Here is a 27,931-nt window from a genome sequence, read left to right as displayed (position 1 = left end):
CCTCCTTATCCCCAACAGCTATAAGAAGGGAGGAGTTGCTTCCGGGTTCAAGCATGTGGAGACCAACATGTACAATATCAAACGCCTCCTTCATGTCAAGGGGAGGAAACACGTCTCGGCTACCGAGGTAAGGAGCTGAGCAAGAGCCTGGAATTGGTTGCCATTTGGATGGTGGCAGAAATTGCCAATGTTCATTTATTCATCCACTTCCAAAACAGATCCAGTGAATGCGATTGGTATTTGCTGCTGGTGGTGTTTTCACTCTGCAAGTCATATGCGATTGGGGGCTGGGGGGGGAGAAATCAGCATTGTTCTTCCTTCCCATTAAAATGAAAGGCGCAGAATTCTTTACATTATCCCACACCGCTCATTTTGGTGCAAAGAAAGTAGCTGTGTAGAAATTTGCCATAGAATAAGGTAAAGGTAAAGGGACCCCTGACCATTAGGTCCAGACGTGGCCGACTCTGGGGTTGCGGTGCTCATCTTGCTTTATTGGCCGAGGGAGCCGGCGTGCAGCTTCTGGGTCCTGTGGCCAGCATGACTAAGCCGCTTCTGGCGAACCAGAGCAGTGCATGGAAACGCCGTCTACCTTCCCACCAGAGTGGTACCTATTTATCTACTTGCACTTTGACATGCTTTCGAACTGCTAGGTTGGCAGGAGCAGGGACCAAGCAACAGGAGCTCACCCCATCGCAGGGATTTGAACCGCCGAACTTCTGATCGGCAAGTCCTAGGCTCTGTGGTTTAACCCACAGTGCCACCCGCATCCCAATTTGCCATAGAATACAATGAGACAAATGCTTTGTCAGAAGTCAAATTGCAGCAGAACGGAAAGGGCACTGCCTGCGACAGATACAGGAAACCAATGCCTTCTGACACCCCTAATCGCACCACCCTGCGTTCTTTCTTGTGGCTTCTTGTTTTAAAAAATCCCTTTTCTTTTTCCTCCTGACAGGTAGATCTCTCCTGGAACAGCTTCAACAAAGGCGACGTCTTCCTGTTGGACCTCGGCAAAGTCTTGATTCAGTGGAACGGTCCCTCGTGCAACGTTGCAGAGAAATCAAGGGTGAGTGTTGGAAATCAGAGTGGCATTAATTCTGGCACAGTTTTCGAGAAATGGCAATGCTTAGGTCCACTGGTAGAACATGAGACTCTTAATCTCAGGCCATGGGTCGGAGTCCCACTTTGGACAAAAGATTCCTGCATTCCAGGGGGTGATGAGTGTTGGACTACAATTCCCATCAGTCTGTGCTATCTGGGGATGATGGGATTTGTAGTCCAAAACATCCGGACTCCCAACTTCTAGGGGAGGCTGGAGGAAACAATACAATGTTAGATTGACCAACGGTCTGATTCAGCATTATGCATATTGATGCCTCCGTAATTCTCCCCATCTTCTAGGGCATGGTCTTGGCGCGAAGTATCCGGGACGGTGAGAGGGGGGGCCGTGCTCAGATTGGCGTCGTCGACAATGAGAAGGACTGCCCAGACCTCATGCAGATCATGAAAGCGGTGCTGGGGGAAAGGCACGGGGAACTGCGGGAAGCATTGCCTGATGAGAAAGCTGATGAACTTCAGAAAGCCAATGTCCGCCTTTACCAGTAAGTCTTGGGGAGTTATTTCTCAGTTTCTTTCTCCCTCCCTCTCTCTCTCTCTCTCTCCAAAAAAAGGCAGATGCCAAAAATTGGCCTGTTTTCTTCAGGCTTGGGAAATTTAAAATGCAACTCCCGTTGAATTTGAACCCCCCCAAATTCTGTGATGGGAAAAGTGATGTAGATGTCTCGAGGACCTCCTTTATATCACCGTAAATACCAGCTAAAGATTACGGTCACGTTAGTCGCTGATAAAGTGCCTTAAATTTGTCCATGCTGTGTTCAAATATAAGCTTGCAATCTAACAGGGCGCAACACAAAAGGAAAAAGCTGCGGGGAGGGAAGAGGAAAGCAGATGTTGAAGCTGCTGCTCTTTCACCGGCCAATGAGTGGGACCATGCTGGTTTCTCCCTTGTGGTGAGGAGATATGCGACCAGTCGTAGGAAGTCGAACTGGGCTTGGCAAGTCCAGTGGAAGGAATCAAGGGCTGGCTTCACCTGGCATAACTGTATAGGCGGCCTCCATTCAGTCCTTTCCTGATTTCTGACATCAGAACCAAGCTTGGAGAAATGTTGGCAGATGGGGAAGGAAAAATTTTGCACCAGGGGCAAGCTATATGATTAATATAAGGTGTAGTTTGGCTCTTAGGTCTGAGGGTGAGAGTTTCAAGGATGGCGTTCCAGCCAGACAAAAACTGTTCCAAGGGGTGCAAAGCATGGGTGGGGTGGGGCTGGCCTGTAGAGAGTCACAGGGGCCAGATGGGGAGTGTTGGGGGGCCGCATTAGCCTGAGGATAACTGGATAACTCCCCAAGGAATGGGTGGCATTTAGGCCTTTAGGGCTGAGGGCAAAGACTGCCTCCCAGCTCTCAGGCTCAAACCTTGGACAAGTCCTTAAGGATTCCTCAGTCCAGTATACCTGAAGGAGCAATTCCACCCCCATCGTTCTGCCCGGAAACTGAGGTCCAGCTCCAAGGGTCTTCCGGTAGTTCCCTACCTGCGAGAAGCCAAGTTACAGGGAACCAGGCAGAGGGCCTTCTCGGTGGTGGCACCCGCCCTGTGGAACGCCCTCCCACCAGATGTGAAAGAGATGAACAACCATCAGACTTTTAGAAGACATCCAAAGGCAGCCCTGTTTAGGGAAGCTTTTAATGTTTACCCGACCACTATATTTTAATACTTTGTTGGAAGCCGCCCAGAGTGGCTGCGGAGACCCAGCCAGATGGGCGGGGTATAAATAATAAATTATTATTATATTATTATTATTCCTACTGTCCATTTCCTCCTGCAGTGTCTATGAAAACGGGAAGGATTTAGTAGTTCAAGAAATTGCTACCCGTCCCCTGACTCAAGACCTCTTGCAGCATGAGGTAAGGTACTAAATAGTCTGTACAGAATGGTTGTTGTGAAATCCTCTCTTTTGGTCCCCCTGTGAGAGTATCTGTCAGTTTAGCAGATATGTGCCCTAGTCTACAAAGTCCTGGGTTCAAATCCAGTGAAGGTTCTTGTCACATACCCCCTTTATTTTAACAGGACTGTCACATTTTGGACCAGGGAGGTTTTAAAATTTACGTCTGGCGTGGAAAAGACTCCAGCAAAGAAGAGAAGAAGGCAGCGTTCAGCCGAGCAGTGGTGAGTTGGGCTTTCAAATAGCGGTGCAAAAAAAAATATGTGGGTTTTTTATTCCGCTTAAAAAGGGGGTGGGTGGGAAACTCAGTCAGATCACGACAGGGACATTCGGACACAAAGCAGGCGGAAACAGCTAATGGAGGTGTCTTGGCATGGACAGAGTGCCAAATCTGAATCAGGGAGAGCTGGGTTCAGGTCTCTGCTCACGAGGCCAATAACTGAACCCACCTTGGAGGGTTCTTGCAAGGAATGTAAATATAATTAGGAAATTATTAACAATGGGCATTATATTTATTGTCATGCCCTAAAGAGAGAAACACAGAGTGAAGTTTTGAACCTGGCACATGTTTGCGTGGCAAGTTCCCGCCCCCCCCCCAGTGGAAATAAAGTCACATGACACAATTATTAAGGTTAATGGGCTAATTAAGGCCACAACTTTATTGGTTACAGGTGATGAGCGGTATTAGCTTAGGCATTGGTCATAACAGACTATATCTGGCTTCAGCCCATCTTCATGAAGTCCGGGAAGGGTTAATCACCAGTAGGGGGAGTCCTGCTGATGCACATCAACTAGGAACTCCCCCGGGGCCACCGCAAGGGGGCGTGCCTTGGGCCCTAACCTCCATAGGCTTCGGACAGGGCCACGCCCCCCGGAATCCTTTAACGGACTACCCTTCAATATGTGGGGCAGGTGATGGCGCTACCTTCCCTCTTCCATCTACAAAACAATACCAATACCAATGCCTAACCGCCAATACCCAGAAAGTTGTGACGATTTGCTACGAGGTAGGTGAAAACGAAGTGGCTGGTGCCAATTTGCCAAGTGGAAGAAATTCCTACCAGGCCCCTCAACGGCGACCAACCGAGGTCCATAGCAAGGTCAAGGAACGAAAGCCTTAAAGGGCGGGAGGGTGGGAAAAGCAGGAACAGCTGGTGGGCGGCAAAGAGGGAGATCCCCGGCCGCACCTGCGTTAAATAGAGCAGGCCACGCCCCCAGAGCCAGCTGATTGGCTGGCTGGGGGGTGAAACGGCCAGGGATTCACCCAATCGCGCAGGGGCTGGGCTCCAGCCACTGCACGCATGGTGGGGGCGTGACACCTGCAATCCCACCTCTTCTGCAGGGCAGAAGTGGCTTTGGCAAATTAAAAGTCAATGTGCATATGCTAAATAATAGCTGCATCACTTGTCTTGTTTTTGAGAGTCCGGGCAAAGGGCGAAAAGTTCTATAGGACCTGAAAGCTCCACCCCAAGTCCTTGTTCCAGCCTCCATTGCCCCTTCCCTCCTCTGGGGAATGCCCATGCCCTTAGCTGCCCTTAGCAGCCTTGAGGAGTAGAATAGAAGCACTCTTTTTAAAACAACAACTACAAGGCAGAATGCTAATATTCCACTAATAATATAAATTCTTCACCCAGTACCAAACATATGCATCTGCTTTGCATTAACAGCACTATAGGATATGAATGTTTCATGACCATCTCTGCTAAGTGACTAAGTTATAGATTTGCAGAATTATTTCCCTTTGGTGATTTGCCAGAATTGCTCACACATTCTCGGGGTCCTTCTAGGGTTTCATCCAAGCCAAAGGGTATCCCCCCACCACGAACATAGAAGTCATGAACGACGGGGCGGAGTCGGCGATGTTTAAGCAACTCTTCCAGAAGTGGTCGGAAAAAGACGAGACTCAGGGACTTGGCAAGACCTACAACGTTGGCAAAATTGGTGAGACAGAAACACCCAAATCTCTTTCCTTCGGGCAAAGGTTGACATGATGTTAAATGCATTTTTGCACCTAATGAGCCGGGTTTTTTATATTTAAAAAAATGCTAATTGCTCCAGCCTTTTGGGGGGGAGGGGGGAGGACAGTGATAATTAGGTCTGGGTCGCTCAGTTGCTTACAGCATGGTGCCGATAAGGCCAAGGTTGCAGGATTGAGCCCAATATGAGACAGCAGCATATTCCGGCACTGAAGGGGGTTGGATTAGATCAGTCTTCCTCAGTCTCGGAGGCTTACAACTCCCATGATCCCTAGCTAGCAGGACCAGTGGTCGGGAATGAAGGCAGAGCTCATCTGCTGTGTGAGAGAGCGGCTACGCACATCCTATAAATAGGCATGTCCCAGTCCTTATGACATACCGTATATTGATGCAGTGAATGCGGTTCAGTCAGGTGAGATAACATCTCTCTGTGTTCTATACACAGCCAAAGTGGATCAAGTCAAATTTGACGTCACTCAGTTGCACGCGAGACCCGAGTTGGCTGCTGAACAGCGGATGGCCGATGATGCCTCTGGAAACGTAGAGGTGAGTCCTTCTCCGCCCTGCCTTGGTGCCAGCTCCAGATTTTGGAGGATATTGGGCAAGACATCATTGCCATTTATCACCAGCTGCCATTTACCGTATTTTTCGCACCATAGGGCGCACCGGACCATAGGGCGCACCCAGTTTTTAGGGGGGGAAATCAAGAAAAAAATCTTTTTCCCCCCCCCAGCCCCAAAGAGCAGCGTACAGGGTGCGCACAACCTCTCCCTGCCGGAGGGGTTGCGCGCAGCTATGGAGCAAGCCAAGTTTTGGCTTCCCCTTTAGCCCCATGCAGCCTCTCCTTGCCGGGAGACGCTGCGCAGGGCTAAAGAAGCCATAGCCCCGTGCAGCGTCTCCTTGCGGAGGGGCTGCGCGCAGCTATGGGAGAAGGCAAGGCAGCGAGTGGGATGGATCCCGCTGGCTGTTCTGCCTTCCCCTTTAGCCCCGCGCAGCGTCCCCGCAAGGAGAGGCTGCACGGGGCTATGGGAGAAGGCAAGGCAGCGAGTGGGATGGATCCCGCTGGCTGATCTGCCTTCCCCTTTAGCCCCGCGCAGCGTCCCCGCAAGGAGAGGCTGCACGGGGCTATGGGAGAAGGCAAGGCAGCGAGTGGGATGGATCCCGCTGGCTGATCTGCCTTCCCCTTTAGCCCCGCGCAGCGTCTCCGCAAGGAGAGGCTGCACGGGGCTATGGGAGAAGGCAAGGCAGCGAGTGGGATGGATCCCGCTGGCTGATCTGCCTTCCCCTTTAGCCCCGCGCAGCGTCTCCGCAAGGAGAGGCTGCACGGGGCTATGGGAGAAGGCAAGGCAGCGAGTGGGATGGATCCCGCTGGCTGTTCTGCCTTCCCCTTTAGCCCCGCGCAGCGTCCCCGCAAGGAGAGGCTGCACGGGGCTATGGGAGAAGGCAAGGCAGCGAGTGGGATGGATCCCGCTGGCTGTTCTGCCTTCCCCCTTAGCCCCGCGCAGCGTCTCCGCAAGGAGAGGCTGCACGGGGCTATGGGAGAAGGCAAGGCAGCGAGTGGGATGGATCCCGCTGGCTGTTCTGCCTTCCCCCTTAGCCCCGCGCAGCGTCTCCGCAAGGAGAGGCTGCACGGGGCTATGGGAGAAGGCAAGGCAGCGAGTGGGATGGATCCCGCTGGCTGTTCTGCCTTCCCCCTTAGCCCCGCGCAGCGTCTCCGCAAGGAGAGGCTGCACGGGGCTATGGGAGAAGGCAAGGCAGCGAGTGGGATGGATCCCGCTGGCTGTTCTGCCTTCCCCCTTAGCCCCGCGCAGCGTCTCCGCAAGGAGAGGCTGCACGGGGCTATGGGAGAAGGCAAGGCAGCGAGTGGGATGGATCCCGCTGGCTGTTCTGCCTTCCCCCTTAGCCCCGCGCAGCGTCTCCGCAAGGAGAGGCTGCACGGGGCTATGGGAGAAGGCAAGGCAGCGAGTGGGATGGATCCCGCTGGCTGTTCTGCCTTCCCCCTTAGCCCCGCGCAGCGTCTCCGCAAGGAGAGGCTGCACGGGGCTATGGGAGAAGGCAAGGCAGCGAGTGGGATGGATCCCGCTGGCTGTTCTGCCTTCCCCCTTAGCCCCGCGCAGCGTCTCCGCAAGGAGAGGCTGCACGGGGCTATGGGAGAAGGCAAGGCAGCGAGTGGGATGGATCCCGCTGGCTGTTCTGCCTTCCCCCTTAGCCCCGCGCAGCGTCTCCGCAAGGAGAGGCTGCACGGGGCTATGGGAGAAGGCAAGGCAGCGAGTGGGATGGATCCCGCTGGCTGTTCTGCCTTCCCCTTTAGCCCCGCGCAGCGTCTCCTTGCCGGGAGACGCTGCGCAGGGCTTTTCTGGCTTTTCTGGGAGGTGGGGGAATTCCCCCACCTCCCGCAAAACCGGCAGAAGCCGCGCGCACTTTAAAAGGGCTGCACGGCTTCTCCTGGCTTTCCTGGAAGGGGGGAGAAGGGACTGATGCGGCCAGTCAGTCCCTTCTCCCTCCTGTGGAAAAGCCCGCAAGAGCGCACGGAGCTTGTGTGCGGCTCTTGGGGGCTTTTCCCGTCTGCGTCCCCCCCTGCATTCACTCCATAGGATGCACACACATTTTCCCTTGCTTTTTAGGAGGGAAAAAGTGCGTCCTATGGTGCGAAAAATACGGTATCTCATATTTTTTATTTATTCATCCATTGCATTTATATACCACCTTTATCTTCCGAGGATCTCAGAGTGGTGTCCATGGTTCCCCTCTTCCCCATTCCATCCTCACAACAACCTTGTGAGGTAGGATAGGCGAAGAGATGGTGACTGGCCCAAAGCCACCCAGCATCCACTCCTAGCCATCTCTTCCCACCATTGTCTGGGCCAGTGCCGGGGAGACAGGACATGCAAGCAAGTTGCGATAGTGTGATGGCCTGGGACTCGGGCTCGGACTCGGAACCAGAGGAGACTCAGTCTGCACCAGATCCTTTGCCTCAGGCATCACCTGAACCAAGTCTGGGGCCTGATCCTGAAGAGTCCCAGTCTGCACAGGTTCCCGTGCAACAAACACCAGCTGGGCCGAGTCAGGGGCCTGAGCCTGCCCTGGCTCCAGATACAGGAATGACCTCACTGCCCTCAACTGGGCCATCACTTACAGCTGCTCCACTACCGGTTGGGTCAGGAGAGGCTGAGGTGGCCTCTGGGTCTAGTAACCCACCGACATCTCCCGAGCTGCAGAGACTCAGGTCTGAGAGAAGGAGAGAAGAGACCTGAGTACTCGCAGGAGGAGTGCTCGCCTTCGGGCGAGACAGGGAGGTGAGTCGCTGGGAGATCAAGACCGGCCGTTACACCGACAAAGATAAAAGGCTGTCGGACCTTGCCCCAGGTTGCGGGAGCAACATTGCTGTATGCTAGATCCTGCCTGAGATCCTGTACCTGTCCTTGCCTGGTTTCCTGCCGTGGCCCTGTCGGACTGACTCCTAGCAGAACCTTCGGATTCTGGACCGGCCCTGGACCACGTTTCACTGGTTACCCCCGGGCCCAGCACAAATAGTCAGGAAGGAGGAGGGCCAGATCCAGAGGATATTTGTCCATGGGTCTGTTACTGGGGTGCTGCAACCTCTGCGGGCGCTGGCTGGGTTAATAGCCTGCCTGCAAATTTCATCCACTTCTTCCAACGACAACAAAGAAAAACCACCACAACTGTAACGATGCCCAACACAGAGGCAAAATCCTGCACCTGTTTGACCAGATAGTTTTCCTTGGGCATGAGAAGAAGCAATAGGCAGGAAGGGACAGCCATTTCGACTCACTGCTGTTTTCACCAGCTGGGCCAAGAGGTCGTCAGTTCTACGTGCTCTGGGACAAGGTGAAGTGTGGCCATCTGCTGGGGGCAAGGGCAAGGTATCAGCCGGGCCCCTGTGATGAAGCTGGCATATGGCTGGGATAGCTCAGTTGGTAGAGCATGAGGCTTGTGATCTCAGGGTTGTGGGTTCAAGCCCCACACTGGGCAAAAGATTCCTACATTGCAGGGGTGCATGAGATGACCATCATATTGTTTTCCAGCTCTACAGTTCTATGATATTCCTGTTAGGCCTCAGAAAGCCAATGGTCCACTTTGTAAAGTCCACCTGCGTTCTCAGAGCCACCTAGGCCTGCTTTGTCAACTGTAAGCAGAACCTCGCAACATTGAGACTTGGAGGACCGAGTTCACTTGTTTTCCTCTTCCCTCCCCACCCTTTTTCCTTTTGTGCCATTTCTTTTTTCCGATTGTAAGCCCCAGGGACAGAGCCTGTGTAATTTCTACTGGATTGTATGCTGCTGTGGGATGTTTTCAAGCCAAAGAGCAGGGTCCTGATGCTTTAAATAAGAAACAAAGAGGCACATTTCTGAGAACGAATGTTGCTTTAAATTAGCCGGCCCTGCCTTTTCTAAGCTGTGCACACCACCTCATCCCCACAACCCTGAATTCCTAACTCTGTGCTTCTTTCCGTAGGTGTGGAGGATTGAGGATCTAGAAATGGCCCCGGTTGCCCCCAGGACCTACGGGCAGTTCTATGGCGGAGATTGTTACCTCATCTTGTACACCTACACAAAATTAGGCAGGCCTCATTACATCATCTACATGTGGCTTGTAAGTAATGGCTGAGATCAAGAGGTGTGTTTTCATTATTTGGCAGTGTCCTCTGAGAAGGTGAATTGGGCCCAGTGGAACGCTGGTGTTTTTACATCTTAACCCTCCTGTTTTCTTAGTGACTTTGAGAATTGACCTACAGCTTAAAGTGGAGAGTGCAGAGTGCTGGAGGCTGTTTTGGCTCCAGAGTGTAGCATACAGTTAATGCTACTAAGCTGCCCAGAGACAGCAGGAATTGCTCAATTTTGCATTCTGTTAAACTGTCAGGTCCAATCAAATTATTATTATTATTATTATTATTATTATTATTATTACCACCCCGCCCATCTGGCTGGGTTTCCCCAGCCACTCTGGGCGGCTTCCAACATCATCATCATCATCATGTGACAAAATATCAAACATTAAAAACTTCCCTAAACAGGGCTGCCTTCAGATGTCTTCTAAAAGTCAGATAGTTGTTTATTTCCTTGACATCTGATGGGAGGACATTCCACAGGCTGGGTGCCACAACCGAGAAGGCCCTCTGTCTGGTTCCCTGTAACCTCACTTCTCGCAATGAGGGAACTGCCTGAAGGCCCTCAGAGCTGGATCTCAGTGTCCAGGCTGAACAATGGGGGTGGAGACGCTCCTTCAGGTATACTGGGCTGAGGCCGTTTAGGGCTTTACAGGTCAGGACCAACATTTTGAATTGTGCTCACAACGAGTTGCATTTAACATAGCACTAAGCAAATTGTTCCGTTAAGTCCAAATATTTCTCCTTGCATAACAGAATGCTCTCCCCCTCTCCCCCAGCCCCCTAAATCTGTTCTGGGGGGTCCCTCAACCCTCCAGAGCAGACTTGGGGATGTTGCAGTGGGCAGAGGCAAGGGGAGAAAGTCCTGTTGCACTTGTACTAATCTTTGCACTAGCACTTGCAAAATTATTCAGTTGAGTGCACGTAAAACCAAGTAAATAAAAGCCAGAATCAATTTTCTTTAATGCAGTTAAACCAAGGGATGAACTGTGAAATTGTTCTAACTGTATGCCACAACTTTGCAGCAAATGCTTTCTTAAGACCCACCCAAATTATCCGGATGCACCCTATGATACAAAAATGGCCTTATATCATCCAGCTCTTCTTCCTGCCTCAAAGACCAAGTCTAGCCCAAGCTAAACCAACTATTAGACACCCCACACTTCCCAGAGTGAGTCCTCTTGCGGTGCTGGGCAGTTTTCTTCCCTCTGGGATGAGAGTTAAGGGTGTTGGATAATTCTGTTGAGAACTGAAATGGGGACAGTCTTCCTCACTAGGGTGAGATGTGTCTCCCCCTGCCCCATTTTATTATAGTAATTGTTTCGACATTTGCACCTATTGACACAAATTTCACTGTGCATATTGATTACCTCTCTTCTTTTTTTAGAGGGGCAGGTGACACATTCCTTCGTTGGGGGCCATGCCTAAGCAGGCCACCACCCTAAAGGTTGTCATCTAGTTCCCTCTAAGTCAGGCTTCCTCAACCTCGGCCCTCCAGTTGTTTTGAGACTACAGTTCCCATCATCCCTGACCACTGCTCCTCCTAGCTAGGGATCATGGGAGTTGTAGGCCAAAAACATCTGGAGGGCCGAGTTTGAGGAAGCCTGATCTGGAGGGCTGAGGTTGAGGAAGCCTGCTCTAAGTTGTATTCTCCAAGCTTTACAAAGCTCACGAAACAGCCCTCCCTCCCTTCACCTTCTCCGGTTTTGCCAGCCATTTTGGGTGACTCCTCGGGTCTGAACAACACTGCATATCTGAGGGTGTCTCCCTTGTTCCTCTTCAGGGCCGTCACGCCTCGGCGGATGAAATCACTGCCTGCGCCTTCAACGCTGTGGAGCTGGACAAAAAATACGGGGATGAGCCGGTGCAGGTTCGAGTGACGATGGGGAAGGAGCCGAGACACTTCCTCTCCATCTTCAAGGGGAAACTGATCATCTATGAGGTAGGCTCTCCCGGTCCAAAGCCCACACCCATCAAGGGACCTCAGAGTCTCTTATTTCTCAGCCTCCCTCCATTCCCCCCCCTTCCTCTCTCTCTAAGGAGAGCACAACTCCACATCTTTAAAACAAAAGTAGCTATAATACTATTTCCCCACCCAACAGGGGCTTCCTGGGGGTGGCTCCACAGTCGTAGAACTCTCTTCTTTCTCATTTGCTTGGTCCTTTCCAGGAGGCCATAATCTATTTAAAGTTGCCTGTCTTTAACACACTTCAGGCCAGCCTTTCTCAACCTGTCGGTCCCCAGATGTTGTTGAACTGCAACTCCCAGCACCCCTAGCTAGCAAGGCCAGAGCTCAGGGATGATGGGAGTTGTAGTCCAACAACATCTGGGGACCCACAGGTTGAGAACCGCTGCTTTAGATGATCCAATTCAATATTTCCATGTGTTACGTGTTCCTCTTCCAGATCATTGCGGAAAAGCAGTGGCTCAACAAGGAATTGGGCAGATCTGTCCATTTCCGTATCTCATTTTTCCAGTCTTCTGTTTCCCCCCATTTCTACATCAGATTATGATACTCTTTTTTACAGTGCATTGTGAAAAATTCACCAAAAGTTCATGTTAATTTCTCTTAGCGTGCAAAACCTTGCCCGATGTGCACGTTGGTGCAAGGAACCTTTCCTGATACAATCCATTTTTGTACACCTATTTTTACTGATATCTGTATTTGTTGTATGCACTTTCCCCTGGTGTACACACTTTCTTGTATACCCCTCTTGGCTGGAAGACTGCATCACCAGAAACGGGAGACATGTGGATTTTTTGCACAATGGTTCAGGAAGTGCAAATTTAGAAGAGTTTGCATTGAGATGCAAACCAAATGGATTTCTCTCCTACCCTCCTGCTTCACAGACTGCTTTGTTTCTTCCAGGGAGGCACAAGTCGTGCCCAGAAGAGCGAGCCGGAGCCTGCCGTCCGGCTCTTCCAAGTGAGGGGGACAGATGAATTCAACACCAAGACCGTCGAGGTCCCAGCACGAGCCTCCTCGCTCAACTCCAACGATGTCTTCCTTCTCAGGACCAACCAAATGTGCTACCTGTGGTGTGGAAAGGTAGGTGAATTTTAGGGCGTATGCTCCAGCGTATGCCAATCTTGTGTTCCCATCCCCTAAAACTCCCGCCATCCCCAGCAAGCTTGGCCAGTGTCCAGGGATGATGGGAGTTGTAGTCCAACAAAGTCTGGTGGCCCAAGGTTGAAGAACGCTGCTCCAGATGACCTCTTTACTGAGCCTTCCTTGCGCAGTGCTTATGTGAATACTAGGTTGTATCTGGTGTTCCTTGAGAATTTGTTCTGATTTGTTTGCAGGGAGATTATTCAGACAATGGGCACTCGCAGGATGTTTATGCATCTTGTTAGTCATTCATTCATCCCACCCTTTCCTGATGCCTTTTCCCATTACTTTCCTAACCGCAAAAGGATCAGTTTCCTTTTTTTTGAAGTACCGTATTTTTCGCTCTATAAGACGCACCAGACCACAAGACGCACCTAGTTTTTGGAGGAGGAAAACAAGAAAAAAAATATTCTGAATCTCAGAAGCCAGAACAGCAAGAGGGATCGCTGTGCAGTGAAAGCAGCAATCCCTCTTGCTGTTCTGGCTTCTGGGATAGCTGTGCAGCCTGCATTCGCTCCATATGACGCACACACATTTCCCCTTACTTTTTGGGAGGGGAAAAGTGAGTCTTATATATGGCGGCCAAGAGGGCCAAAATGGAGCCCAGCACGCTTCCATTGTGCATGCAGGCTACCTATGCCGATCACGGAAAAGTCCTCCTGCCTCTTTGGCCGGTTTAGCAGAGCGAACACAGCGGTCAGAAGCGATTGCAGTGTGTGGGTAATAAATCAGAACACACACAAGGCGTTCTCTTATCTTCTACAGCCTTTAATCCTGTAGCATAACATCGTAAATTCCACTTCAGACACCCGGCGACAGTTCGCACATCTTTCCTCTCGTAGAGCAGACGAGAATAACACACACAGATAAAACCACTCCCGTATGTGTCTTGCAGCCATGCCTCAAGATGTGAGACGTCACTCAGAACTCTTAACCCTGTAAGTTCTGAACCCCTTCACATTATAGAGCAAAAAATACGGTAGATTTCTTGCACTAGGGCAGTGGTTCTCAAACTTTTTTTTCCCCTCTGGGCCACGCTTTCAGAATAAAAATTTGCTTGTGCCACAGCGAATTTTTCTATCAATAAAAAATACGTTGGAAAACAAAAAAAACCAACAACTTCCAGCAGTGCCTGATTTGTAACATAGAGCATAACTACTTTATATTATGATCATGGGTAAAGAAATGCAGCTACGTATTCTGCAAATTAAAAAATATGTTGATACTATACTGAAATGTTTGAATGTTTCTGTTATTGTCCTTGAACCTTTCCGCCATTCTCTCCTGCTCCACCTTTTGAGAACCACTACACTAGAGTGATAGAGTCCTTTAATCCACTTTAATTGCTCAGACCTACATTTCCCAGTACAGTGGACGCTCGGGTTGTGACCGTGATCCATGCGGGATGCACATTCGCGACCTGCAGCATTCGCGACCCGCAGCAGTGCATCTGCACACACACAGGTTGCGATTCAGTGCTTCTGCACAAGCGTGACTGCCAAAACCCAGAAGTAACCTGTTCCAGTACTTCCGGGTTTCAGCCGTCCGTAACCCAAAAAAACGCAACCTGAAGCGTCTGTAACCCGAGGTATGACTGTATACAGAGGCACACTGGCTGTCAGGCTTCAGGGAATTGGCTTCCTCCCCCATGGCAGTAAATAAGAAGATCAAACGAAAGGAACGTCTTACCAGTTACAGTAGATTCTTTACTAATCACAGTGAGAGACAAAAGAACACGTCACCCTAGAAATGGCAGTGCTCCCAATTAAGACTACCTCGCCTCCCGTCCCTTTTAATCTACATTGATCCTGTGTCTTGTAATCTGAACTTGTAGCCTCTGTGCTTTCTGTTCTGAGACTTTCTGAGCGCTTCTCAACCTTGGGGAGGGCAGTGGAGGAATGCTGTCCAACGACTGTGAATCCGTTAACCCTCTCTCCCCCAGTGTTTCTTCTTCTAGCTGTTCCCCACCCAGTATTTCCCAGCTTCTGCCTTCTGAACTATGCCCCTCTGCAAACCACTGCTCCAAATCTATGCTGTCTTCCTGCTCCTGGGAAGATCCATGATTCCTCCTCAGTGCAGACTTCCTCAGGACGGTCCCTGACACTGACTGAGTGCAGAACCCCCAGTTGTGTGGAGCAGGGCCACAGACCCTGTTGGCCCCAGATCCACAAGTGTCCAACTCTGGCGTTTTGTGCCAACTCCTCATTTGCTCTGGTTTTGTGCTGCCTCTCCAGGGATGCAGTGGGGACGAGAGAGAGATGGCCAAGAACGTGGCCGACATTATCTCCAAGAGAGACAAGCAGACCGTGCTAGAGGGCCAGGAACCAGCAGAGTTCTGGGTCGCGCTTGGAGGCAAAGCCCCCTACGCCAGCGATAAGAGGTAAGAGATGCCTGGTTCTGTAATCTCTTCAGAGAATGGGTGTGGATAAATCTGAAAAGAACATCAGGTCCGAGGTTCAATTCCCAACATCTCTAGGTAGGAGTGGGAGAGACTCGCTGCCTTAAACCCTGGAAAGCCTCTGCCAGTCAGTGTAGACAACACCAAGCAAGATGGTTGAAGGGTCTGACTCAGCATAAGGCAGGTTTCTGTAGCCGCAAATGCCCACCCACAGGCTTGAGGTTAACACAGCTTGCCAGTGGCAAGACAGGAGATAAAAATACCTATACAATAGGAGCGTATGTGTGTTTCGGTGTGTGTTTTTCACAGCTCATAACGCTGGGTATCCAGAGTAATATGCAGTCGTACCTCAGAAGTCGAACGGAATCCGTTCCGGAAGTCCGTTCGACTTCCAAAACATTCAAAAACCAAGGCGCAGCTTCTGATTGGTTGTAGGAAGATCCTGCAGCCAATTGGAAGCCTTGGAACCCGCATCAGATGTTCGGGTTCCAAAGAACGTTCGCAAACCGGAACACTCACTTCCGGGTTTGCGGGATTTGGGAGCCAAAACGTTTGATTCACAAGGCGTTCGACTTCCGAGGTACGGCTGTTCTTTTCCCACCAAGCCCTGGCGCCTTTGCATAAGGAAACGAAAGGAAGTCATTTGAAAGCTCTCATTCCGATATCTAAGTCAATGTGTCAAGGGCATTGATAATTTGGTGGCGGGACACACACACCCACACCAACTTTGTCACCTCTTATTTTTATTTTATTTTATTTTACAGTGGTACCTCGGGTTACATGCGCTTCAGGTTACATACGCTTCAGGTCACAGACTCCACTAACCCAGAAATATTACCTCGGGTTAAGAACTTTGCTTCAGGATGAGAACAGAAATCGTGCTCTGGCGGTGCGGCAGCAGCGGGAGTCCCCATTAGCTAAAGTGGTGCTTCAGGTTAAGTACAGTTTCAGGTTAAGAACGGACCTCCGGAACAAATTAAGTACTTAACCCGAGGTACCACTGTATTTAAAAAAAACCTCATGGGACAAAGGCTTCTTTGGATCGCTGAACAACATTAACCTTAGAACATACAAATCTACGTCCACCGTTAGGAAGTTGGCATCCTGATTGGTAGCGGTTTAAAAGGCCGACAGCTCACTTTCTTCCCAATTAGGAGTTAGGAGCCTGACCTCTAGTGGTTAGAATCGGCGTCGCGTGTTAGAAAGGGACGCAGCCTCATCTCACGCAGAGTCTCTCCCTCCCCAATGCTGCGTCGTCCAGGTTCCAAGAGCAGTTTGCCCAGTACCAGCCCCGCTTGTTCGAGTGCTCCAATCAGACGGGCCGGTTCATCATGACGGAGATTGCGGATTTTTGCCAGGATGACTTGGACGAGGATGACATCATGCTGCTGGACACCTGGGAGGAGGTCAGTGGGGATGAGCTATTGCTTCCGCAGAGGAGTTTTCCAAGCGTTCTGCTGCCACTGCGGCAGGTTTGCATGCATGCCTTGGGCAAAGCCTCCCTCCAGAATGAACAGGGTGTTCTTCTCAGTAATAAATACCCGCCACTCGTTGAATGATATTGTCTAGAACAGGGATGGGCAACCTCATCTGGCTGGCGGGGCCAGATCCTTATCTTCCCTACTCCCTTTGCACCCACCTGTCCATCACTTGGTGTCACAAGGATGTCATGCAATGATTGCTGGAACTTCAGGGTATTGCAATGAGCCCTGTGGGGTGATTGGAAGCACCGTTATTCAGCAGGCTTGAAGTCTCCAGCCATCAACTGGTGGTGGTGACATCAAGCCTGCTTTCTGCAGGTGTCGGTTGTTCCATGAGGAACTTGGTCCTGCAGCTAATTCTCTTTTTTATATTACGTTTTTATTAAATTTTCTATTTTTTTAAAAAAAAAATTATTACATTTTCTATTTTTTGTAATCACAATATCCATACATAAATCAATAGGCTCAAACATCGCTCTATCCGCGCGTCGACCTCCTCCCGCCCCTCTTTCTGAATTCCATACGTATTTACTTTATTCTTACCATTTCTATAGCCACTTTTTTTTACCTTCTCTCTTATTTTTATATTTCCCCTTATTAAATGTAAGTCAGTTCCTTGTATTGTCATTACAAAACATTTCAACTCAAAATAAAAATCCCGGAGTCGTGGAAGGAGGCCTATATTACCTTAATTCCTAAACAAGGTACAGACTTAACCCAAGTTTATTAAATTTTCTAATTTACATTTCAAAATATTCATTTAAACAACCTTAAATCAGTGACTTCCCTTCTTCATTTTCCGTAGTTCATTTTGCATACCATACATCCCTGTATATTTTACATGAACTAAACCATTTGGTAACCCATTGTTACATCCATCAAAACTCATTTACACTGTTGAATTTATCTTAACGCTCCCAGCGTTTTTAAATAAACACAGTTTTCACCCATATATTCAGTAAACATTTTCCAGTCTTCTTTAAACATACATTCTTCTTGCTCTCTTATTCTGTAAATTAAATCTGCAAACTGCGCATATTCCACCAGCTTAAGTTGCCATTCTTCTTTAGATGGGACCTTGCTTATTTTCCATTTTGGAGCTAACAACACACGGGCCGCAGTAGTAGCAGACATAAATAACCTTTTTTGACACCTGGGAATTTCCCTCTGAATTATCCCCAACAGAAAAGGCTCTGGAAAGTTACTTTTAAACATTTTTTCCCAATTCATTATATATCATTTCCGTGCAGCTAATTCTCTACCTAGCATCACATACTACATCTAATAATAATAGTAAATTTTATTTATACCCCACCCTGCCCGACCAGAGCCGGGCTCAGGGTGGCTAACACCAATAAAATAAAATCACAGTAAAAACATAATAGGGGAAAAAGAGAGGGTGGATTTTTTTAAAAAAAATACAGGTTAAAATGTAATTTAAAATGCTGCCTCATTTTAAAATAGCTGATAAATCAAGACCATAAGGGGAGGGAAACATAAGGGTCAGACTGAGTCCAAACCAAAGGCCAGGCGGAACAGCTCTGTCTTGCAGGCCCTGCGGAAAGATGTCAGGTCCCGCAAGGCCCTAGTCTCCTGTGACAGAGCGTTCCATCACGTCGGGGCCAGTGCTGAAAAGGCCCTGGCCCTAGTTCAAACTAATCTAACCTCCTTGAGGCTTGGGACCTCCAAAGTGTTGTTATTTGTGGACCTTTGTGCGACATCAGGTGTGTGGCAAGTGGGCCTGGTTAGGGGGAACAAGCCAAATTGGGGCAGAGTTTCCCCAGCCTTTTTCTAGCGGGGAAAAATGACTCTTCCTCTTTCCTCTCCATCTCCCTTTTTTCCGCCTGTAGATTTTCCTTTGGGTTGGCAAAGCCTCCAACGACTATGAGAAGAAGGAGTCCATGACCTCAGCCAAAGAGTACCTGAAGACCCACCCAGCGGGAAGAGACTTGGGGACACCGATTATTGTGGTGAAACAAGGTCACGAACCCGTCAACTTCACGGGCTGGTTCACCGCTTGGGACCCGTACAAGTGGAGTGTAAGTAACCGCAAGTAAAAGCATCTCTGCGCTGAGGCCATAGTTTGGTAGCCTGTTTTTAATTCCACAGAAAGTTGCGCATTTCAAGAGCTCTTTCTCGTTCCACTAGGAACTGGGCTGCTCTGCCTCAGCTTCTGTGACACCTGAGCAGGCAAGCCAATGAGAGCCAGCAAATTGGTGACTCCTCCCTCTTACCTGGGCAAGCACCATGACAGCAGAGCAACACGTCTACCATTTTGCTGCTAAATGATGCTCACTCAATGTGCATGTTCACTAGAACAGGAGTGGGGCAGCTTTTTTGGCCTGAGAGCTTGGTCCAAAATTGGACCACACACTGCAGGGCAGTTTTAACAGGTGGGCAGCGCTACCTGTCTGGTATCATATGGTGCAGTGAAGGCTGGTTCATCAGGGCAAATGGAGCACTGTGCTACCTTCTTCTTTGGCAATCCCTCGTAGCAGAGTAAAATTGTCTTCCATAAACACACTCTTAACATTGAGTCCATAAGTGACTGCGGAGGCCAATTCTGGATCCATATGTCCTTCCACAGTGGGGACTATAGGTTTCCAGGCGGGAGTTGATCACGGTGAGGGTTTGCCAAACGTGCCTTCCTCTGAGAACATTTCTCCCTTTTATCCTGAGTTTGAGTGTCTTCAAAGCCCAGAACACCTTTGGTAAAGGCTGTTCTCCAATTGGAGCGCTCGCAGGCAGGCCAGTGTCTCCCAGTTGTTGGTGTTTATACTACATTTTTTAAAGATTTCCCTTGAGAGAGTCTTTAAACCTCTTTTGTTGACCACCAGCATTACGCATTCCATTCTTAAGTTGGGAATAGAGTAGCTGTTTTTGGAAGACGATAATCAGGCATCCGCACAACATGACCAGTCCAATGAAGTTGATGTTGAAGAATCATTGCTTCGACACTGGTGATCTTTGCTTCTTCTAGTACAACTTCAGCTGCTTCCACCTGCCTGCCTCCTTCCTTACAACCAGCCCAGAAGGTGCCCCTGTCTCTCAACTTCTTCCTCCTTAGTCTGTGTTGCCTTTGCAGAATTCAGCAGGGAGGAAGGGGACAAAACTAGAATTTGTTGGCTCTGCCTGCCATTGACTCTGGCGCCACCTACTGTCGGCTTCCTGCCTTGCACCCCATCTGCCCCAATGACCACCAGACCACTACTGCTTAAGTGCCGATTTGGAAAACAAGGTCTTGTGTCATAGTTGCAATCGCCTTGCTCTTTGGGTAACTAAGGCTTCCTCGCAGATCTCATAGCAGCGATTTTTCTTTCCTTTCCTCTCAGGATGGCAAGTCGTCCTACGAGGAGATTAAGAGCAGCTTGGGGAAAGTAGCCACCATTTCGGAGATCACCATGGTGAGTAAGCCCAGGGTGGAAGCTGCAGCTTCCTTGTGCAAATGTTGCATCCGTCTCTTTACAGCAGGGGCCGGAAACATTGTCAATCAGTGGGCGGGGCCGGCCACTTGTCAATCACCTGACATCACAACAGTGTCAGGTAACTGAAAGTAAACCTCTTCCTTTGTGGGCACAGCTTGAGTTACGACTGCATAGGAAGCTTCTTTGCATGACTGGCTTGCATCAAGTCCAGATCCCAGCTGGCTTGCTGTGAGCACCAATTACCGTATTTTTCGCTCTATAAGATGCACCAGACCACAAGATGCACCTAGTTTTTGGAGGAGGAAAACAAGAAAAAAAATATTCTGAATCTCAGAAGCCGGAACAGCAAGAGGGATCGCTGCGCAGTGAAATCAGCAATCCCTCTTGCTGTTCTGGCTTCTGGGATAGCTGCGCAGCCTGCATTCGCTCCATAAGACGTACACACATTTCCCCTTACTTTTTAGGAGGGAAAAAGTGAGTCTTATAGAGCAAAAAACACGGTAGCTGGCCAGCGCTTTGAGCCAACCTGATTCCGTCAGGGTTAGGCTGTGCTAGGAGGTTCCCCATCGACAACTCCACCATTCAGGCTCTCCCAGGAGCCATGTGCCATTTTAGGGGTGAAACTTAAATTTTTGCAAATTTCTTTTCTTTTTTTCTTTTTTAAATTTTTTAGAAATTTTCTTTTTTCTCATTACAAATATACTTATAACATACAATTTACATAACGTCTCTCCCTCCTTCCCTTTGGACTTCCCTCAACTTCCATTTCTGATTTATTATCCTCATTATTATATTCTGCTATTTTCTACAAATATCATATTTTTCCGTTTATTACATTATTTATTCCCTAGCCATAAAGTTGTGGATGTTTATTTAAATCCTACCATCAAGTCAATGTTCTTTCTTTGTTTCTGAAAATATAATATAAAGCGTTCCCACTCTTTTTTGCAAAAAAAAATGCAAATTTCTTCAGTGAAGGGTCATTTGGGTGTAAGGAATTCAAATTTGCTATTATTTTTGTGACTGGACAACATTTAGCTCGGTGAGACTACATTTAATGAAGAAGCCCATAAACTGCCTTTGGAAAACCAAATAATTTTAATTTTACCTTCTGAAAATGTCAGGTAACGCTAAATACTACTACTACTGCTACTAAATATATAATATACCTGCAAGTACTTGGCACTTTTAATGATTTCTATGCAATTTCTATGCACATTTTACTTACCGAGCAAAACTAAATTGTGCTAATTTAACCGAAATATATTTTGAATCCCTAAGCCGTGTTACTTCTTAGCATGCCTTGTTTTTGGAATTTGAAAGTTGAGAAAATCAGTATGCGGCCCTAACGCTGTACGGCTTGATCAGTGTTAATAGCAATACTCACTTGCCAAGGAACCATCAGAGGCACACTTTAAAGGTTCCCAGTTGTTCATTGGCCGGATGGAACAGGTGGGTGTGGTTCTGAGGAAATGACCTCATTGGCCAAACAGATCCCCTTGCCGGGCTGATTTGGCCCGTGGGCCAGCGGTTGCCCACCATTCCTTGACAGCCTGAACTTGTGTAAAGCAAAGGGGGTCTTCATGTAAGTGCCCAGTGGCACTCAGGAAGCAGAAGGTTCCAGGTTCAACCATCATCTCCAGGTAGAGGCTGGGAGAGACTCCTGGTCTGAAACCCTGGAGAGCTGTTGCCAGTCAGTGTAGACAACACTGCGCTAGGCGTGGCTTAGTACAAGGCTATTTCCTAGGTGCAAAAGGGTGCTGCAAGGAGCTTGAACTTCACTGCCTGCCGAAGGCTGGCTCTCACGTCCTGCCGAAATCTGAGGGCTGGCCGAATGTGGTGTAGCCTTATTAAACTTCACCGATTGGTGGGCTCTGCGTTGCTCCCGGACGGGAGGAAGGAAGTCAAATGACACTGAGGGTTGGCTCAGAGAAAGAGTTCTTTATTTCTGCTCTCCAGAGCAGCAGAAAGGCACTTGCGTGGTCAGTCCACAGCAAGTCCAAAGAAATGAGAGATTTCATGCAGTATATATATCCTCCAGGCACCCTCTCCCCCTTCCCAAGGAATCCAGCCAAGTCAGCTTGTACACACAGGTTGACATCACAGATGTTCTTGCTCCGGTACTCTTAACCATAAAAGGGTTTTCCTTCCTGTACTTCTGACCATAAAAGGGTATTCCTGTTCCTATACTCTTATCTTGGAGCAAGAGCTCACCAACTCCAAATACACACTCTGGCGCTGTTCCCGGACTAGGTCTGTGCGTCAGAGTGTGGTAAGATAAGACCCAGACATGTCAACCCTACTCCACTGGAACAGCCAAGGTCGTCCATTGCCGTGACTGATAAAGGAGAGAGTTTTGTTTATACAGCTGTGTTCTTGTTAGGCATTTGCTCAACAGCTCAAGTTCATGCATTTTAGAAATGCTCTCTTGGAGAAAGAAGAAAAGGGGGGGGTTTGCGTCCCGTTTCAAACTGACTGCACAGAAACCCATTCCTTCAGTGGCAAGGAACTTCTGACTGGCCAATGCTCCTTAGCAAGGTGTGCTTGCCCTATGTGAAATGTGCAGAGTGTCTTCCAGTCTGGAGGGGCCTTGAAACATGCTATTAAGTACTACATGGAGCTCAGTTTGGACTGTAGAAAAGGGATTTTTTTGGCTGGAAGGAGGCAAAAGCATTATTAAATTGGAGAGTACACGAGTGAGAAGAAAATATGAAGAAAAACAGTGGAAGGGACATGGAAGAGATTTAAGAGCCTCGGATATTAGGTTACCAGGTTAATGTGCCAGTTTAATGGACAAATGGACTGACAAAACCGGGACCTGGGGGATGGGACGTTGGATGAAGATTTTCTTTTTCTTTTTTTTCTTTTTTGTGATTAGGATTATTTTACATAATTGATGAATATTAGATGGATGGATGAAATGAAATTGCTTGGCTCTGGTATAAAAGTTTAATGGATTAGGAAAGAATATAATGGTTAAGAGAAGTTAACAAAAATAAGATTTAGGTTAAGGTATTATAGGATAATGAGGAGAATAGAGTAAGGCAATGTAATGAAAGATTAGAATAGGGTAAAAACTTGATGGTAAGGATTTGCTGAACTAACAAATTGAACTGGAATACAAAAAAAGGAGGTTTGAGGAGGTCTGGGAAAATAAGTGTATGGAAGATATCTTATGAAAATTAATGTGTTTTTAACTGTTTTTATTTTGTATGTTTTTCTTTTTTTGTATGTTCTTTTTCTATTTTTTATTTTTATTTTTGTTGTAATTTGGAAAACTCTAATAAAATATCTTTTTAAAAAAAATATGAAATGTGCAGAGTGTCCTCCTGTTCACGGGCTTTTCCTATATTTTTTCAGGACCTTAAAAATGCCAACGTGAACAACAGGAATGCCAGCAGTAAGCCGGCCCCCAATTCAGCCATTTCGGAGACTGAAAGGAGGTCACCAGTACACCAGCCGCCCTCCAGTAATGGTGGTGGTGGTGGCAGCTACAACAACAACAACCCCACCTCCGTGGAGACCAATGGGACTGGCGCATATCACAGAGATGCTTTGATCAACAAGACGGTAGATGACCTTCCAGAGGGAGTGGACCCCACCAAGAAAGAGGTAGGTGAACACACACACACCAAATATTGTTTACCTTGCCGATTGAGCGGCGCACTCCCTGGTCGTTTCTCACACTGATTTCACCCAACCACTGTGGCTAACATCGCTGGCACAGGAAGCAGCTATGTGAAAAGGGCAGCTCACATGAACAACACAATGAGGCACTTAAATGACACATTTGAGTGCAGTCAGGAGAGGGTGTTGGGAATAAGTCGCACAGAATAAGGGAGGTTAATGTTTTATTAAAAGGAACAAGATCTGTTCAGGAACGCCAGGCCTAAGGAGCACAGCAATAAGGTAGGTCTTGCGCCTATGAGAGCCAGTGTGGTGTAGTGTTAAGAGCGGTGGACTCGTAATCTGGTGAACTGGGTTCGCTTCCCCGCTCCTCCACATGCAGCTGCTGGGTGACCTTGGGCTAGTCACACTTCTCCAAAGTCTCTCAGCCTCACTCACCTCACAGAGTGTTTGTTGTGGGGGAGGAAGGGAAAGGAGAATGTTAGCCGCTTTGAGACTTCTTCGGGTAGTGATAAAGCGGGGTATCAAATCCAAACTCCTCTTCTTCTTCTATGAGTCAGTTTGGAAACCAAAGGTCCCCTGGTCTTGCATGCAAGGGACATTAGGACGTCAGAAGATGCCGTGCTGGACCAAGACAGAGGCCTTTTGAGTCCAGTGTCCTGTTTCCTAAGCAGCCATCCAGGTGCTTAGGGAGTGCACGGTCCTTGTGATCGGTAGCCACGCATAGCTTTATGGCCACATACCTAATCCTCTTTTAAAGGCCCCTGAGCTGGTGTTTAGGACGGTGAATGTGCCACAATCCTTGGTATGCGACAGGCTGAAAATTCCTGCCACCCGCTTGATCTCAAGAGAGGTTAAAAAGTGGTTGGACTGCAGATTGACTCTAATGTTGGTAGTTTCTCGCCCCAAATGTACCATATATTGGAGGCAAGTATGTTAGGAGGACCCAATATGTGTCTCTGCTTTCTTTATCCACTAGGTGGTGCTGTGTGTTATTGTTATTGTTTTATTATTATTATTATTATTATTATTATTACTACTACTACTACTACTACTATTATTTTATCATCATCACCATTATCATCATCAGTGCTTTTTTCCCCTAAAAAATGTTTAGGGGTACTCTCATTTTGACTCAAGAAAACTGCCATTTATAGTTCAATTGGGGGAAAATAAATACAGTAAATGGACAAAAGTACAAAGATTCACAAAATGTTTAGGTGTATGCGTACCCCTGCATACCCCCAGAAAAAAACCACACTGATGATGATGATGATGATGATGATGATGATGATGATGATTTCATCCAAGTTGTATACCGCCCTTCCTCTGCAGATCTCAGTGCGGTTCTCAACATAAAAATACAATATTATTAGAAAATGCATAATAGAAACAAGAACAGAACAAGCCAATAACCCCTCAGGCTTCTCCCCTCACTTGTTTCCCTTTCCTCTCACTCTCTTTGCAGTACTACCTGTCTGACGCAGATTTTTATGACATCTTTGGGAAGACCAAGGATGAGTTCTACCAGATGCCCAGGTGGAAGCAGCAGAATGAGAAGAAACAATTTGGACTCTTTTGAGCGAAGGAGCTTTTGGCCTGCACACCTGCCTGCCGGCTGACTGGCTCCTTAGAACTTATTTTGGGATAACTCCACAGGTGTGGGAGGAAGTGAGCCTGGATAAAAGGCGCTTCCCTCCATCATCACCCCCACTACCAAAAAGGACTATTTAAAGAAACCTCTCTCTCTCTCTCTCTCTCTCTCTCTCTCCCTCTCAATCAGTTTTGTCAAAGAAAGGCTTGGTAGATTATTGCCTTCCCCCTGCACCTGTGCCACTGAAAACGGCAATCTCTTTTGCCTGCCAAGCTTTTTATAATTTATCTGCGCGGGGAGAAAGTTCTCTTACATTTGAAATCCAGGGATTCCACGTGAAGTTGTAAGCTTCAGGCAATGTTGAAGGGAAAAGAAGGACTGGCCTCTAGGGCTAATTCTGGACTCTTTGGAAATTTGGAAGGGGGAAAGTCTCATTCTCTCTCTCTCTCTCTCTCTCTCTCTCACTCACCCACCCACCCACCCACACACACACACACACACACACAGAAATATACTTGGAGTCAAGAGTGACTTTCATGCTCTTTATTCAGCTCATAGTGGTGAGAAGGAATGGAGGATCCCCCACAATATCTGCTTTATATACATTATTTACACAATGGGCTGCACGTGATTGGCTAAGTCCGGGATTCTCCTGTAGGCCAATCAGGTTGTGGCTTCACTTCCACCTGGAGCTGGATTGGGTGGCCCCTGCGGACCAATCATACTGCTGCATTGTTCTAGGACCAATCAGACTGCTGCATTCTGAATCCTATTGTTCTAGGACCAATCAGACTGCTGCATTTTGGATCCTATTGTTCTAGGACCAATCAGACTGCTGCATTTTGGATCCTATTGTTCTAGGACCAATCAGACTGCTGCATTTTGGATCCTATTCAACTCAGTACATAACACATATACACACAGCCCTTAGTTATGCAGCAACTGGCCTCCAATCTGAAGGCATGGAATTGAATAGCCTGACCCATCCTCTCCTCCTCCTTTGTAAAGCAGCGCTGAGTGCAGTTGCCTCAGGCGGCAGAAGCCGAGGGGCAGGCAGCAACAGGAAGATGTCAGGAGGACAGACCCCCATACGTTGCCCTCTGGTACAGTGGACGACAATTTCCACCCTGTTGCCCCTGTTGAAGTTCATTCTGGTTGGCTTCTCTACATGGAATTGAGAGGACAGCGCCATCTTGTCCTTTGCCTCAGGCGGCCATGTTTTGGGCTAGTCCTTGGGCTCGCAAGGACCCCGAAGCATCCGTTTGGGTACCACTGGAAACATTTCTTACTTTTCTTTCTTCTCTCTCTTATGAAGCCAGGATTGGGAAGAAAGGCAGCACACCAGTGGCCTCATCTGGGGCCAGGGGAAATTGTATCACTCAAGTTTTGTTGTGTTTTTGGAGCAGTTAAGGGATATGAAGAGGAGGGAATCCCACGTGAACTGTCTGGGGTCACAGTCTTGACTATAGTTGCTAAGTTTATCATTGCTATACTGCCAGTCAGGCTAGGAGTGCGATGCTGGTGAAGTAACCGCTCTCATTTCGCTGGCAAATAAGGATGTGGGGGATTTGGGTGAATATCACAATATGACTATCAGGATATGATCAAGCTTCCTAGAGAGTCTTAAATAATGAGAATTGTAGGTCTTGGGCTTAACGTTTGTGGTACCCTAGATTGCTCCATGAATGTTTATGGTACCCTAGAAATGTAAGGTTGCGCCCTGAGGGCTGTAACTCCACACAGCTTTTCTCCTCAAGGATTATGGCACCTTTTCTCATCCAAAGGCCTTTCAGAGACTACCTTCAGAAAAAACAGCACTGGTAGCAAAGGAATTCACACATTCCCCACAATTTCCATCACAACCGCCTGTGGCCATTTCACTTTGTTCATTTCCGTGCCATGATTTCGAAATAAAACAAATCACAGTGACCGGTGGCGTACGTTTTCTGGCTGTTTGTTGGTCAGCCGCGGTCCCCGCTAATTGATTTGCGACTCCAATTAGCGATTTATGGCCGCCCGGCACACTTCCTCTTGCGCAGCTCTCAGTCACGTCTCAGCAGAGTGACTCACAGCGGTGTAAAACTGTCACGTAGCTTAGCTTAGCTTCAGACAAACACACACAGTACCGGTTTGTCTATTTACAGCTGTTTATTCCAACATTTCCTCAGAAATCTCCAGGACTTCTCGCAGCCATTTTGGGACTGCTCTTTTCCCCTCACAGCATAGAGTGAGAATGGCAAAACTCCTCCCAAGCTCCTCCCAAGCTTCGAAAACTGACGTCAGAATGGTGTGGCATCATGGGAAGAACTTAACCCGTTAAGTTCCAACCCCAACACCCCCCTTTGCCGCACATTCTGACAAGACCCTTTTGAGTTCAACACCTTCCCCTTTGCCTTGTGCCCCTTCCCGGCATCTTTCCCAGGCACCTGTTGAACCCCTTCAACACTTCCAGAATCACACTGTGCGAATTTTGCCCACGCACTTGTTGCTTGGTACCTTTCAGGTGGAATGCCCTTTGTTGCGCGACTTGACCTTCTGGGCACAAACTCAGACGTTACCTCTGACTCACTATGTGTCCTCAGCATCACGGGATTCCCCCTCTGACTTAAAACGTTTTCGAATTCTCTCCATTACACTCACAGGAGAACTGGGCTCGCTTTTGGGTGTTCTCCTAACATCTTGTGGAGAAACTACCG

The 27,931-nt window shown here is 48.3% G+C and overlaps 1 protein-coding gene across 1 annotated transcript in view; it reads left to right on the top strand.

Moving 5' to 3' along the window:
* Positions 1 to 27,164, top strand: part of VILL (villin like) — a 58,649-nt gene extending 31,485 nt beyond the window's left edge. Inside the window, exons 5-20 of the mRNA XM_082192253.1 lie at positions 19 to 127; positions 956 to 1,066; positions 1,402 to 1,601; positions 2,882 to 2,960; positions 3,124 to 3,222; positions 4,786 to 4,939; positions 5,420 to 5,520; positions 9,451 to 9,588; positions 11,385 to 11,543; positions 12,471 to 12,650; positions 14,945 to 15,090; positions 16,370 to 16,514; positions 18,440 to 18,628; positions 19,922 to 19,993; positions 23,375 to 23,626; positions 25,110 to 27,164. Coding sequence (XP_082048379.1) covers positions 19 to 127; positions 956 to 1,066; positions 1,402 to 1,601; positions 2,882 to 2,960; positions 3,124 to 3,222; positions 4,786 to 4,939; positions 5,420 to 5,520; positions 9,451 to 9,588; positions 11,385 to 11,543; positions 12,471 to 12,650; positions 14,945 to 15,090; positions 16,370 to 16,514; positions 18,440 to 18,628; positions 19,922 to 19,993; positions 23,375 to 23,626; positions 25,110 to 25,223 — 2,248 coding nt within the window. The 3' untranslated portion in view covers positions 25,224 to 27,164. The remainder of the gene's footprint in view (positions 1 to 18; positions 128 to 955; positions 1,067 to 1,401; positions 1,602 to 2,881; positions 2,961 to 3,123; positions 3,223 to 4,785; positions 4,940 to 5,419; positions 5,521 to 9,450; positions 9,589 to 11,384; positions 11,544 to 12,470; positions 12,651 to 14,944; positions 15,091 to 16,369; positions 16,515 to 18,439; positions 18,629 to 19,921; positions 19,994 to 23,374; positions 23,627 to 25,109) is intronic.
* The last annotated feature ends 767 nt before the right edge of the window (positions 27,165 to 27,931 follow it).

The sequence above is a fragment of the Podarcis vaucheri genome, assembly GCF_965113315.1.
Source record: "Podarcis vaucheri genome assembly, chromosome: 12".
NCBI classification, from domain to species: Eukaryota; Metazoa; Chordata; class Lepidosauria; order Squamata; family Lacertidae; genus Podarcis; species Podarcis vaucheri.
The sequence above is the reverse complement of the archived record's forward strand: the minus strand, read 5'-3'. Positions and strand labels throughout refer to the sequence as shown.